The sequence below is a fragment of the Epinephelus lanceolatus genome, chromosome 6 (genome assembly GCF_041903045.1).
Source record: "Epinephelus lanceolatus isolate andai-2023 chromosome 6, ASM4190304v1, whole genome shotgun sequence".
Lineage (NCBI taxonomy): Eukaryota > Metazoa > Chordata > Actinopteri > Perciformes > Serranidae > Epinephelus > Epinephelus lanceolatus.
The window spans coordinates 40,274,565-40,289,885 of record NC_135739.1 but is presented as its reverse complement, the minus strand read 5'-3'; the positions used below and the strand labels follow the sequence as shown (position 1 = coordinate 40,289,885).

The 15,321-nt window shown below is 40.8% G+C and overlaps 1 protein-coding gene across 1 annotated transcript in view; it reads left to right on the top strand.

The window, feature by feature from the left end:
- Window positions 1-2,660: 2,660 nt before the first annotated feature.
- The window catches only part of LOC117270414 (protein Niban 1-like), a 47,517-nt gene continuing 34,856 nt past the window's right edge, over window positions 2,661-15,321 (top strand). Inside the window, exon 1 of the mRNA XM_033648013.2 lies at window positions 2,661-2,817. Coding sequence (XP_033503904.1) covers window positions 2,763-2,817 — 55 coding nt within the window. The 5' untranslated portion in view covers window positions 2,661-2,762. The remainder of the gene's footprint in view (window positions 2,818-15,321) is intronic.

Genomic DNA, 15,321 nt, shown 5'->3' with positions numbered 1-15,321 from the left:
TTTGATGTGGCTGTGGAAATTTATATCTGAGTCCAGGATAACACCAATGATTCTTGCTTGACTCAGTGATAAGAGAGAGCGATTCAAGGTGAGGACTGACACTCTGCCTTTCTTTCCGTGGCCCAAAGATAATTATGTCGGCCTTATCCTTGTTGAGTCGGAGAAAATTTTGAAATACTCAGATCTCTTACTTAAGTAAAAGTACAAAAGGATTAGACTCAAAATACACTTAAGTACCAAAATTAAAGTACCCATGCAGAATGGCCCATTTCAGAATAATTACATTATTGGATTTAATTAGTGACTAATGTGATCATCACTTAAATGCTGCAGCTGGTAAAGATGGAACCAAATTTATCTTCTTTATATGCTGCTTGGTAATTCAATCTATTATATGACAATTTATCAGTTGATTTATATTTTTTATTAATCATCTGAATGTGTAAAGTAACGCATCAAGTAAATGTAGTGGAGCACTGTAGTACATTTTTTTCCTCTGAGATGTACTAGAGTAGAATGTCAAGTTAAATAAAATGAAAATACTCAAGTACAGTAGAAGTCAGTATAATAGTTCTCAGGTGCTGTACTTAGTAAATCAAGCTTTTTTTCTGAAAATGAATCATTAATTAAGTATCTGAGACAAGGCCATAGTCAAAAATTGGGGTGGACCAAACCTCCCAACACACACACACACACACACAAAGTCACACACCAAATTCCAAAACTCATTTCCTCCTATATTAAATCATTTATCATAAGCAAGTGCATCTATACAGTATACCATAGATGAGAGCTACAGCTGTCTACACCACAGACTGTATATAAAGATGGACGACATTACAGCTCCCCAAAAGTGAAGCCAAAACATCCACATCCCCGATGTCTGATAGCAGTACAGGTCAAAAACCCCAGCCCCTCCGTGTTTGATGGGATGGGACCTGCTGTTTGTTCAAGTGTTCATTTTTCTGATAAGATATACCTTGTAATTTCATACTATACAAAGGAGGTTTGACATTATGATTGACAGCTGTGTGTGCCAATCCGCGTACTCACTATCAATGGTGCTGCTCACAATTGGTCAGACAGTTGTGTGGTTGAGAACTCGATGACTCTGGCTCCAGATGATGTCACCAGCCCAGACTCTGGCTCCAAATGACGTCACCAGCACAAGATGGCAGTGGTCATACCTGGGATATCTTGGCTTCATTTTTATACAGTAGGAATGAGTGGAGACACGTTGGTCATCTTTACATACAGCTTATTGTCTACACATGCAGGGCAACATAAATGATTACACCTTACTCTGACCATACCTGAGCTATCTGACAAATATAACACGATTAAAACACTTAATTTGTCAAAGAAAACTTTATTATTGGCGGCATGGCTCTGTTCCGGGGCCTCTCTGTCTTTCCTCAGGCCTATGCAGAAAGTCTCTTCCATGCGCCTACATGGAAAGCATAAGGTGGAGAGAGCACACCTCTCCGCCCCTCTGTATGCCTACGTGGAAAGCTTAAGATGGAGAGAGCACACCTCTCCGCCCTTCTGTGTGCCTGCGTGGAAAGCCTAAGGTGGAGAGAGCACACCTCTCCGCCCTTCCATGCGCCTGTGTGGAAAGCCTTAAGGCAGAGAGAGCACACCTGTCTGCCCTTCCACATGTACATGAGGAAAGCCTGAGGGAGAGAGCCAAACCTCCCTGCCCTTCCATGTGCCTACATGGAGAGCCTAAGGCAGGAAAAGCAGCAGCAAAAACCTCCCATGAATAGAACAGAGCCAACAGAGCGTCAGTGACAAACAGAGATGACACTGATGCGCCATACAACATGAAAAGGAGGAGCTGGGGTGGAGGCGGGTTGCAATGCAGCTTGCAGAGGAAGCAGCAACAGTTGGCAGGCCAGAGCAGTTTAAATAGGGCACCCTGAATGAGATTCCAATTTGTTGCATAGAAAGGAATCATGTGATCTATCGGCTGACTCATTTTCATCAATCAGCTGAGCCATCAGTTGATGGGCTGTTTGAGATCAATGTAGCTGGGTTGTGAGCTGAGCTTGACATTGTGTCCTGCCTGAACCAACGCTATGCTCAATTAATGTTGCTTGAATATGCCTATGGCCACCATTGTTCAAGATTCAAGACTTTTCTTTGCCATTTGCTCAGTTTACAAGGCCATTGGAATTCTTGTGCTTATTGTTGGTCGCTAGATGAATGTGTGGCTAATTAGCTGCAGGTAACTTAGCTATAATTGCTACCATTAGTGATGTTTGATTGATGACATCAGCCTGTTTTCACCAACAACAGGCAAACCATGGGCAGACCTACAGTACACCATAATACTAGAACCAGTAGTAATAATAATGGCAAGTTTATTTATGATTATGATTTGTTGATGTTTGCTTCAGAAAGTGGTACATGGTATTTATTTTTCTGATCAATATAACTGCTGCCTTGATCTGAGAGCACAGATTAGTAATCTCATGACAGTAATTTGAAAATGCTGAATGGTATCGAATCATTGTTGAATTACATAATTTCTACACCTGATGACATCATAAGTAATTTTCAGGGCTTAAAAAAAAGAAAAAGTGAGCTGGCTTTTCTAGGTGAACGTCACAGCATGACACGATGTTGAGAGGAGGGGGAGGAGGAGGGCGTGCTCCTTCTCCCTCACTCCCTCCTTCACACTGTTGCTGCACATCGATGTGACGGTGTTAGTACCTGAGGACTGAACCCTTACCTGTGGATCCTCTCCCAGCAGCAGCACCATGGGGATCTCCACGTCCAGTCTGCTGGATGAGACCAAATCCAACTACATCAAAGGTAAAAAAACAAACAAACACAAACAACACAAACATTCACGTTTTTCGAGCGCGTTTGGAGCGAAGCGGCGAGGACGCACCGCGCTCCCACCGTGTTTCCTTTAAGACACATCGGGTCGTTTCTGTTGATCTCAACAGCAAACTTCCACTTCTCCAGCTCTGTGTTGTTGTGGAGCTCAGTGTCTAACTGTAAGTGATAAGTGGAGATCGGTATGATCAATCAAGGAGCGCGCTTTTGTTTTTGCGTTTCGGTGGAATCTGTGAATTTCATCTTATGTCCTGATTGATCGGAATCAGTGTCTCATTCAAATCTTGTTCTCACATGTAGATTTTACTCAGTTGAGAGTTTCTGTGGAAACAAACAGCTGATACATTTCACCTTTCACCAAACTTGTTTGCAAAGATCTGAATCTGTCAGTCAGGCTGCTGTGGAACCTGTCTGTCTGGTTTCCTCGGATCTTTCCACAGAAATATTTTCCTATAAATCTAAAGTCCTCCAGGCAAGTTTGTTTGACAGATAATAAACTTAGGAGGGCATTTAATGCTGCTGTCACTGTTTTTAGCCCAGTTGTCTGCGGGGCTGATCAGGTCACTCCTGCCTTTCCAGTTCTACAGGGGAAAAGAAAAGTGAGATGGGAGAGTCTGCCAAGACCTGTCCCCCTCCTTTTGTCTGCTGTGTCCTCTGTTGCTGGGTGTGTCCCTGAGTGGATATGTAGAGAAGACAAAAGGTGCTTCTGCTGTTTTCATTGTGTGTGAATGACACACAGAGTACCATAGACAGGTGGAGATGCTAACAGGTGTTCATGCAGGGATGCTGGTCCTCATGTGCCAACATGGGAGGAGCTGATTTAGAAATCTTTGAGCAGGAAGTTGCTTTTTGAAGATTATGTTGATATTTGATTGCAACTTTATTTGCGAAATGGATTTATATGTGTGCATAAATGAGACAAGTCAGGAGGATGTTTGGAGACCACCAAAGTCATTTAATCATAGCCATGTAATCCAGAGCTGATCCAAGCTTTGTGGTGTTAACCCTCAGTGCACCTGTGCTGTAGGTCAGGTCTGGTTCCAGTCTGTGCCTCTAATGCAGGGATATTCAACTTGCTTTGCCTGGGGGCCACTTTTGTAAAAGTACAGGAGGCCAGGGGCCAGTCACAGCAGGCATACACAGGTCAGGTGTACGCAGGGGCGTTTCTAGGATTTGAGGACATTCTGGGGCAAAGCCAATGTTTCTGTCCAACCTGGTCTCACTCCCATCTCATCATATACCGACACTTGATCAGTGGCCTGTTTGCATCAGACATTGATGCATGGAGGCAGTTATGAGACGACCTGTTGTTATAAAGAGCAATAAAAATTTGCATTTGGGAGGGCAGGTCATTAAGGTAGATGGGTCAAACAAACTCTGGACTTTGACCCAAGAGCCCGCTGTTTGTATCCAGTGTGAATTGACTCAACTGTAGTGTGCTAGTATGTTGAGCATGCTATGCTAATGACATTTTTGCCATTGCTGAATATCCAAAGCTGACAGGAACGGTAGCTAGCATGTCATATTTTGATGTGATGGGCCAATGACCAAGTGTCAGTATTTGAGGAGTTCAGAGTGAGAATATATTGCTCTGTCTCAAATAAGCTCTATTTTGATGCTTTTAATGTACTCTTGCACCTATTTACACTAAAAGTACAAAAAGATTCTCAGTGTGATCCAGTTTATTTTTTTATTGTGAATTAGAAAATGGTTGGGGGGCCACTAGGCACCCTATCTGGCCCCATTGAGTATCACTGCTCTAATGTATTGGCATCACGCTCCAGTCAGAGTGCTCCCCATCTGATGCTTAACACAGTTTTCAACGTGTTTTTCAAGATGTTTTGAACCATTCAGATAAAGAAGCATTCTGTCTGCTGCACCATTTTGCAAATGAAAAAAAGGATAGCTGTCTTGCTGATTTTTCACCAATGAATAAAAATATGAATGCGTTTTTGTGCATGAAAATCTAAAATATTGGAAAGGAACAGCAATGTAGACTATATTACTAATAAGGGCTGTAACTAACATTTATTTTCATTATTAAATAATCTGTCGATTTTTTTTTCTGATAATGGAACCCTTAAGTCTTTAAAACATTAGGAAACAGTGAAAAATGCTCATCCCAGTTTGCAGGAGTTCAAGGTGACGTCTTCAGATGACTTGTTTTGTACAACCCACAGACCAGAAGCCAAGATATTCAGTTTACTGTGACACAGAAAAGCAGCAAATCCTCACTGGAGAAGCTGTGGCCAGAGAATTTTGGCTTTTTGGAATTTTGGCCCAAAAATAATTAATCGCTTATCAAAATAGTTGCAGATTAATTCTCTGTAGCTTGACAAATTGATTAATCAACTAATTCCAGCAGCTCCATAACTGGTCATAAAAGTTTTAAATTTTGGTTCATGTTTTACAAATCCATCATTTCCTGGCTTGGAGTAGGAGAGTTGCAGTTTGAGACTATGTTTCTCACCTCTACTATTTTTCTTGCGACATGCTTAGTTCTCACAGTGGAGCTAGATGGAGTCTGGTCTGGTCTATATGCATTTTCCAGTTGTTAAAAGTTGATGTGACTCAGCTGATACCAGCAGTTGAACACAAAGGCATTCTTTAAGAATAGTTTCAGTCCAACAGCGCAGAAAGTTCTCTGTTACAAAAGGCATTTTCAGAGCCGTTGATGCAGCTCAGTGTTGTGTTTGTCTCCACTGAACATGTCAGCATGACAGAGAGAGTATAAGACAGTCAGCAGGTTACCAACTAAACATTATTGATTAATCTGTTATTTTCTCAGTGAATCGATCTGTCTATAAAACCTCAAAAAGACTCACTGCAATTTTCTCCAGCCAAAGTGATATCTTCACACGTTTTGTGTTGTCGGAAACCCAAAGATATTGTATGAACTGTAATAAGGAGAAGGAAAAGCAGCAAATCTACACATTATAGAATCTGGAGCGACCAAATGTTTTCTTCTTAAAAATGACTCACTTAGCGATGATCCAAATAGCTGCAGATAAATTTGAAGTCAATTGACTAATCTATTAATCGACTAATTGTTGCAGCTCCAGTATGGATGCATCTATGTCCTGGGAGGGTAGATGATCCACTTGCCGTGGAAATAAATTTCCCCCTTGGGCACAGTAAAGTTTATCGTTGTGACTGTGGCTGAGTGTCGGCTGTGTTCTCATCAATCGGGCTAAAGCAAAAACATTAGCTAATGTGCACAGGTGTTGTTTGGAGGCATTCATGCACCCCTTTTGATTTACACGTACAGATTTTGCAGACAGTGAGCATGTTTTTACTTTTATGTTTCACATCTGGATCAACTGTGTTGTTGAGTTTTGGGAGATGTGTGTGTGTGTGTCTGTTCCTCTGTGCAGGGTCTCTGGCAGTGCTTTACAGTGGAGGTGCTCACATGAGGGGAGTTTTTTGCATTTGTATGAAACAAAATATTAGACTTTTTGAGTTTCAGAAAAACAAGTAGATGCATAATTTCATTCGGCAAAGGCCAAATATCAAAGGATTGAGCTGATTGCTTAGACCATCATTCAGTAACTATGTTGATAACGAGACAAAATTTATCAGGATTTCTCTGGTTCAGATGACAGGTGACAGTGATCAATCAGATTGTATGTGCACTTTTTGGAATTTATCAGAGCAGCCTTAATGACTGCATAACATCAGGAAAAAGATTTCACAGAAATACATGTAATAGACATGACCTCTTAACAACACATTATGTGATGGTTGGCATGACAATGGCGTGGCATGGCAATTAAACCATTTTGTCTTTATGCGCCAGCAACTTTCATAGGAATGAATGGGGCCCCGCCTCCAATGCTGTATCCTGTTCCCTTTATACATCCATGATCAACCACCCATCCTACACAGACTTTCTCACTCTTTATACCATATCCATATGTCCACCATGACAACGGACTCTTATTGACAGTACCTTGGTGTTTTTTTTGTTTTTTTTTATGCTGCCACCAGGTAATTTTAACAGATTTCATGCCCACCACCACGTAATGCATTGCAAAGTTTGTGTCCATTTCACTGATTTCAACGAGACTGGACTGGGTGGCGTTATGAGGGGAACATGGTAGTAGTCAGTTTGATGAAGGTGTTGAAGTGTAATGTTAAATATTGAACAGCTGCACTTGTATCAGTAGCCCCATGTTGTTGCATTGATGATCAGAGAGTTCTAGCGCTTTTTTCATGAGTCTAGAACCCGAGTGTGCAGGATCAAAGCGGTTTTGGCTTCTTGGGTCAAAAGAACAACAGAAAGGGTCAGTGCTCAGTAATACCATGCTGTTGTAAACAAACAGAATAAAGGTGAAAAGTCAGAAAGGTGACGCATAAACAAAAGAGAACAAAGACACAAATGGCAACAATGATTTCAAACCCAGAATAATCTGGTCTCCCTTTTAGATATTTTTGTAGTGCTCAGAAAAAATAAATAATCATCTGTGAAAATACCTCCATGTCTGTTGTTGATGTTGACACCGGTTGCCTCTGCTGTTTCCGTGGTTACAGGACAGAGTATCATGTGTTGAATGTGGAAAAGTAAAAATATTGATCCAGTGCCACACTGTGCCGAGAACGTGTCCTGTGAAGTGGAAAATCATGGAAATATGTGTATTTTTGTGTATTTTGTCGTCACGTCTGCCTGCTGGGTCTTGTAAATAAGACTGTAAATTATACGCTGTATATAGTCAAGGTTGGAGGAAACCAGCTTTCAGACTCTTGTTTAATGGGATCCTTTGGGTGCTGTTTATCTCTGCAGCTCAGATAGCTCTCTGTGTGCAGCAGCAGCTTCGGTCTGGAGACTCCAGGAAGAGTCAGTGCCTTCATGTTTGCCTCGTCAGTTTTTCCTGGCCAGCCGTTTAAGATGAGGGCTAACTCAGAGCAGTGACACTGTGCATCCATTTCTCATGGTGAAAACATTCCTCTGTCTCAGTCTGCAGTGGTAAAATGTGTGTGTGTGAGTCTGTGTATGTACAGGGTGGAGGGTGGGGTTTGTATGTACGGGAGAGTTTGTTGAATGTGTGGTAGTTTAGTGGGTTGGGTTGGATGTCTGGTTTTTGTTGAGCAGGCTGGTTGGATGAAATGTGATTCATGAGTTGACAGCAGTCCAGTTTTGGTGGAGGCCGATCCCTCCACACATTTGTCCTCCTTGTGTTTGGGCTGTATGATGTTGTAAAATGTGCCTTCTCTTAGATTTTTAACTACATCTGACAAAGAGTACTAGTGTTTTAAAAGCCAGGCAAGGTGAAAGGTTGTCTGTGGGTCGTGTTTTAATGACAACTTTTCATCACAATTAATTGAAACATTTTAAATTGATTTTTTTTGTGTGTCAATTTTCTAAACCTTAAACTGATGCATCCATTTTTGTCTGTATAGGTATGTTTGCTCTGGATGGATTTTCATACACCCAGTTGAACAAATGTAGCACTCTCTGAGTTGTCACTGGTCTTTGCTTCCAATTATCAGACTGGAAAACATGGTGGCTGTTGTGGAAACATTGTCAGATTTCTTCCAAACTCTCTTTTAGTAAAATCAGGTTTTGTTTCTGAATAATCTGAGAAAAGAAAGAGGCCATGCAGAAAATGTAATACGCAACTCCTTCTTTAAATACTTGATAATGAGGTTGTGGAGGCCATATTTCACTAATTGCTCCAACATGTGTCTGTTGGGCTTCATGGGTCCTCAGGGGATATTTTCCACACTAAAATCTAACAGCCACAGCAGCTTGTGCAGTTCAACTCTGTGAGGCTTCAAACATGTGGATCCCGAGTAAAGGAATGTACCAAACCACTGGCGTAGATGTTATTTCCAGTGATGATGTTTCGGAGCATCTTTAACATCTGGCAGAGTGGTGACGCATGTTTATCCTCCACATATTTCTAAAGAGGGCAAACAGAGAAGCTCAACAGGGTGCAGCATCTGCCCTGCTGTCTGCTCTAAAGAGTTCCTGCATTACTCAACAGTTTGAACTGTTTTCTTAAAATCATTGCTTATCTCATCATGACCACTCAGTGACTGATGTGTAGGGATGGGTACTGAAGACCAGTTTTAAACTGGTACTGGGTCCTGACTAGTTTCAACTGGAATACAGATACAGATCAGTTCTTGATATTGGAAACTGATGCAGCACAGAGGTTCTCCAGTTTCTTTTGCAATGCCTGTACAGTGACTAGCAAGATGCTAGTTTAGTGTTGATGTTTACATTTAAAAACCTCGACCTGGCTGGCTAGCACAAGTCGGCAGAAGGAGAGTTTATAGACTGGTGAGTTGATTTCCTCATCCTGATGAATGGCTCCTAGCCACACGCCACTGCCATCTAAAGCCAACCACAAAAAGCACCACCAACACTTGCAAAATACACACAAGATCCTAAATTTGGCGCAAATTTAGCAGAACTGACAGAGAGGCAACTGGAAATGTCCACACCTACGTCATCAGGGCTTGGTATTGTTTAAAAAAATGACAATACCAGTACCCTTGAAGTGATACTGATGGCAATAAAGTACCGTTTTTCTACTTCATTCAATACTCATTATGTGAATGGAAGCATTCAGCGTGTAAAATGCCATCAGATCCCACAGACGTGTAGAATAGTCATACTTTTGAATGTTTTGGTGACATTTCTGAACTGCCAACTTTCACCACAGTTGCTGCAGTATTGGACCAATCACAGCAGACGGGTTGAATCTCTCTCTCTCTCTCAGGACTGGGCTTACTATATCAAAGTTCATAAAAAACACATTTAACAGTGTGTTTATTACTCAACAGTCACACACTAGTACACTACTACAGCTAATGTTAAAGTTGACAAAAGTTATGTTCACATTCAGTATTACTCACTCAGGCTTCGTTCACATTACGATCATTGTGTACCAGATCCGATTTTTTTGCTCAGATGTGACACAAATCTGTTTTTTTCAGAGTAGTGTTGACACAGAAATCCTATTTTTTACAACTGGATATGGACCAGTCTCTGTAGTCCTAAATCCGAAACATATCCGACCACTGGCTATGCAACCGCTGTGAGAATGGTCATATTGGAATTTATGTTTTTTCAGTACAGCAATGGTTTTCTAATGTCATATGTCAGTATACAGGCACAGATCAGTCACCATACAGTGTCGGGGTGGTCCGTTAACACTACAGAAGGCTGCTGCGGTGGGCTGCCCCAGTCACCTAAAGCCCAACTGCTAGACGCTTTGCCTACATGCTGAGGCAGCGTTATTGTGAGGTGCTGACAGAGATATTGGAATGTATCACCGGACTTGCTTAGGTTTAGAGAAACTGTTCCTTGGTCAAACCTTCGACATTGCAGCCTCACCACCCCTGACTCCTCTCCCTGCCACACCCACACCTCTCGCTCCACAGAACTAGGCTACCATCAATAGCTGCTAATAGAGCTGTGGCTTTCGAATTCCTTGGTCTTCTCAGCCTATGTCATTGTTCTAACCGCTCACAATCCTGAAGCCTCTATAGTTGGAAAAATGTCACATTTCATGGCAGCCCAATATCCTGAAAACAAATGAAGATCTGATGATGTTATTCTGCATAATAATTAGCTATGTGCTTCAGTTTTGGAGAGTGCCATCAGAGAAATGGCCCTTTGGAAGAGTGGACAGTCTCCTCCTCAACATATGAGGAATTGTCATCTGACCATCACAGCAAATCATTGAGGAGATGAAGCTTACACCCCATATAATTTATATGACATATAACATGTTTTGTTGTTGTTGGTTGTGTTGCTCCAACATGTGTGAGGCGTTTCAGGGCAAAAAGACGTTCACACTGACGTCAGATATGGGTCACATCAAACATGAATGTGAACAGTCTAGGCAGGAAGATCGGATTTTGGGGAAAAAAATTTGAGTTGAGCATTAGGCCCTGGAGTATGAATGTAGTCTCAAGCCTTGAGCTCTGATAAACATGTTGAAGACCTTACCCTCCTCATAAAATGTTTACAAAGACAATTTTTAAAAAAAGTATTCTAAATCCATGATTGTTTACATCCATGTTTACTACTGTAGCTGTCACTCCTTTATTGGTGCATTTCATTTGACTTTGTCTTACATCCCAAGCCGTATGCTGTTTCACATGAATATAAAACACAACATTCAATCTAAAACAAAGCAAATTCTACAAACACACTATATATGACATCAGACATTACAAATAAGTGGATGCAGCGCAAGAGAACATTAACTCTAATTCATCAGTCTGAATGACTGATGGAACCAAAGAGTTAGTAAAGCTGTGGGACTCTAAATATTCTTCAAACAAATTGTAAGAGGGGTCTGATGTGACATTACCAGCCAGAGACAACATTCTTTTAGTAAACGCAGCTTGGAAAGTTGACTCAAGAATTTGAATTTGTCTTTGAGCAGATCTGTAGCAGTCTAACCAGTTGAGCTTTAAGTTGAACAGAGAGACAGCTCTCTATGCACAGATTCCATATTGCAAAACCCTCTGCATTATAGATTGGAAAAAAAATAATAGGATTTGTTTGTTTGCCTCACTCTTCTAAGAAAATAAATGTCTTGTTGCTACAGATATAATCTTCTGTGCATTTCAGGATAAAGCAGCATCCACATGGATGCCTCAATATTTACAAGTGACTTGCTGTGTTTCTTGGCATGTTACTGCTATTTGTAGTGTGAAACCACAGGTGGAATGCAGGAGTGTGTATTGCATCACTTGCGTGTGCAATTGTGCATGTGTGCATGTGCATCCTTGTATTTGTGCATGGAATAAACAGCTCCATAGTGCTACCAGAGGTCCAAAACTCCACAGGGAACCTTTAACTATAAGTTAGCCTGGCTGGGTGTGATAGTGCAATTGTCCCTGCTGTCAGTTAAAAGCAGCCCTCCACTCTTAAATGCCATACATTTTCAATTTTACATCTGATGTGTTACTTTGTTTTTGAAGTCGCTAACTACCTGTGCATATGCAGTTTATTGAGTCACTGCTAGATGTTTTGAGTCTGATGGAAAATATACTTCAGTGGAGTAAATCTGTGACTGTGTTTGCAAGTCTCCCGAGTGGCTTCAAAGAAAGCACTCTGCTCAGTGTGCAGCATTACATTATCTATTCAGACAGCTGATATGACATCCAAAAAAAGATCATTATGTATGTTAATTAAAATGGAAGGTGGTTTGTTCCCAGTTAGAAAACATTGTCATAACCTAGATTTCACTAACATGGCTGTAACAGTGGTCTTAGTTTTGCTGTCAGGCTGCGGTTCATCATGCTGCGTCACTGCAGCTGCCATTACACAATCTCTCAGATATTCAGAGGAGCTGAGAAACTGTGAGACTTTCCCCCCCTCTGTAAAGATCTGCTCTCCACAAAGAGAGGAAGCTGCTGCTGCCCAGGCTCTCTGCTGGAAACCCACCTGTTGTTTACTCGGACTGAGCACAATGCAAATAACTGCAAAATCTGCTGTTATTCAAACAACTCTGTGTATCTGTATGAAAGGAAAGGACAATATTGTAAGCTGAAATCATACAATATGGAGAATGGGGCCTTATTATACCACTTTGAACTGGCTAATAATTCTTTAATAAAAGGGTTGTTTACCCACATTTAAGTATGCTCTCGTTCTAAGAGAGAGATAATCAGGTTCAAATGTATTAATCTCATGTCTATATGAGCTGGAGTTGGGGTGTGGTTAGCCAAGCTTAACATAAAGACTGAAAGTAGTTGAAAATGGCTTGCCTGCCCAACTTAAAAAAAAAGAATACTCCAACATCTCTAAAGCTCAGTGATTAACATGTTCTACCTTGTTTAACTCATAGAAATTTAAAAATAAAAGTTTGTAGTCTAAACCCTTTAACAGTCATCCCGCGAACATCCGCGGCCGGCAGCGGGAGATCGTTGTTTGCATGATCCTGTTCAAAGCGATCAGAAATAAGAACCATAATAGCTAGAACATTCATTCTTTTTGCGTCAGAAAGCTAAGGCTTCTGTCTTCTGCCTCATCACACCATTACCCTACATTACCTTAACTTACATGCAGTGTAGACATGGTATTTTGCCATAATTATGGCGGTATTTTCCCGTGATAGCCATGGAAGATTGTCATTTGCATAATCCTGTAAATCCTGTAAATCTGCTGTAAATCCTTTGTTTTAGGTTGTACAGATACTCCAAGAAATGTCATCACATAAGCAAAAAACCTATGTACACACCTTTTTTATTTCAGAGTTCAGAGGGTTAGCCCCTATTCGAACGGGATTAGTAAAACCTGGGGACCTCTAGTATTTTGTAATTAAAGTGGAGGTTGTCCGTGATCTAACTTCTGTGCAAATCTGCAGTGTCCATAATTTGTAAAGCAAAAATGCTACTGCAAGTTACCTACCACATTTAGCCAAACACAGAGGTTGTGTGATAATATTATTCCTGTGTGAATCTGCAAATCTATGATTTAGGGTTGTAGGTTTCCTGTTTTCTCCGCGCGTCATTTCTGCCTCTTTCTCGGTTGAGAATTATAGAGGTGCTTTAGCAATTACAACTAAATGTTTTGGCAGCATTTTGGGTGCAAGGGGCTCATCTTGCTGCACAGCAAGATGACCTGTTTGCGGAGAAAGCAAGCTCAAATCAATCAGAAGAGTGAAATCCGGAAAGATGATGAGATGGATGGCATGTTACAATGTGTAGCAGAATCAGTTCTGTTTGTAACCCATGTTTAAAAAAGGAAAAAAAGGAGATTAATATTGTACATCACCACTAGTGTTGCCCCTGGTAATACTAGTCCTGTGCAAATAGGTCTTCCGGGGGAGATGTAAAACCACAACCTGTGACCACATCAGGGTCACAGGTTGTGGTTTTAACATTTCTTTTTGTGTACAGTACATAAAGAAACAAGATATAGCACGTTAATCAGTGAGCTGCAGAGGTGTTTTATTTTAACTTTGGACAGAGTCAGGCTAGCTGCTCCCCATGCTTCCAGTCTTAATGCTAAGCTAAGCTAACCACATCGTGACTGCAGCCCTAAATTTAACAAACAAGGTTTAAAAGGGGAAGATGCACTCAGTGTTCTGTGGTTATATTCAGTTTTTTTTTTTTTCACATCAGGCTCATTTTACACTTGAAGCTCTGTGCAGAAAGAATGTTTTTTATGTCTTCAAGGTGAAAGTTCAAGTCTAAAAACACGTGGAATGGAGGCAGAAACTCAGAGCTGGGCGTCAAGACCTTGATGTTCTTACTCTACATCATTCAGCTATGATGGTATGTGAGCGTCAAACAGGCTCTGCAGCTTGTTAAAGTCACTAACAGACAGATGAGCTCATTATTGTTTCAGAAACTCTCCCACATGGTAACACCCATCTGAAGCAGCTACTCTATTCTCATAATTAGGCTGTGTGTGTGTGTGTGTGTGTGTGTGTGTGTGTGTGTCTAAGAGTCAGATGCAGAGACTGTCAGTGAAATCACATCAGCAGTAAATGCGTCAGCTCTGGTGAGAGATGTTTATTGAAGTAACCTTTCCAAGTGCCGCTCTCTGTCATTATTGACTATTCCCTCTCTGCCTTGTGTCTCTTATGTAATCTCACTGCAAACAAGGCACAGCGCTAAGCATCCATTTGTCTAAAAGATAAATCTCTGACCATCTGTGAAAACCCACAAGGTCTTTTCAACAACAATTTCTAGAATCCTCAAAGACTCTTTAAACCATCTGGATGGAAAAATATTCCATCTGCTGCACCATAAAAAAGATATTTAACCTTTTTCCTAACAAATGTGGTAGCTGAGGATTACATTTAAAACGTGCTACTATGAATGAAATTGTATCAATTTCGCTTTCCTTTTTATTGCAGATTTTATAAACAGCAATGTTTTAATTCATATTTTTTATTTTGTTGTGTAAACTAGGAATTGCACCCTTGGACACAGGTTAGAATTCCTTTTTGGTGAGCAGCATAAATTCTCTTATTATTCCTCAGTTGTCTGGCTACCACCTGATTAGTAACGTCCAATCACATTCATGCAGGTGTATAGCACTGCAATTACAATCTGATACTTCTCATTGAGTTCTGTGCTGATAGCTTCATGCCTCCACCCAACATCCCTGTTTTGTTCTATTGTAGACATTGGTAAATCTGTGATGCTTTTTTTAGTGCCACCATCAGGTCAGCATTTAAATGTATTCAATACTAAAGTTAATGACTAAATAGAGTGGTCTGGGAATGAGTCCAAACCCCAGGAATGAGTAAGCATTTTAGCATTTCCAGTTCCCTAGTCTCGGAGTCAGTGTTTTTTTTTAATGGATTTTTGGTTAACGCCTGAAATAAGGTCTATGGTGAACACAAGCTTAAGAGACTTTCACGTTTTGTTCTATGACATAAAATACATCAGTAAATACCCCACTTGTGAATTCTGAAGCCTTCACGTGTCTTAAAAAACAGTTGCTAACAAGTAGCTGCAGAACATCAACACGTCACATCCTACTGAACACGACTTTTC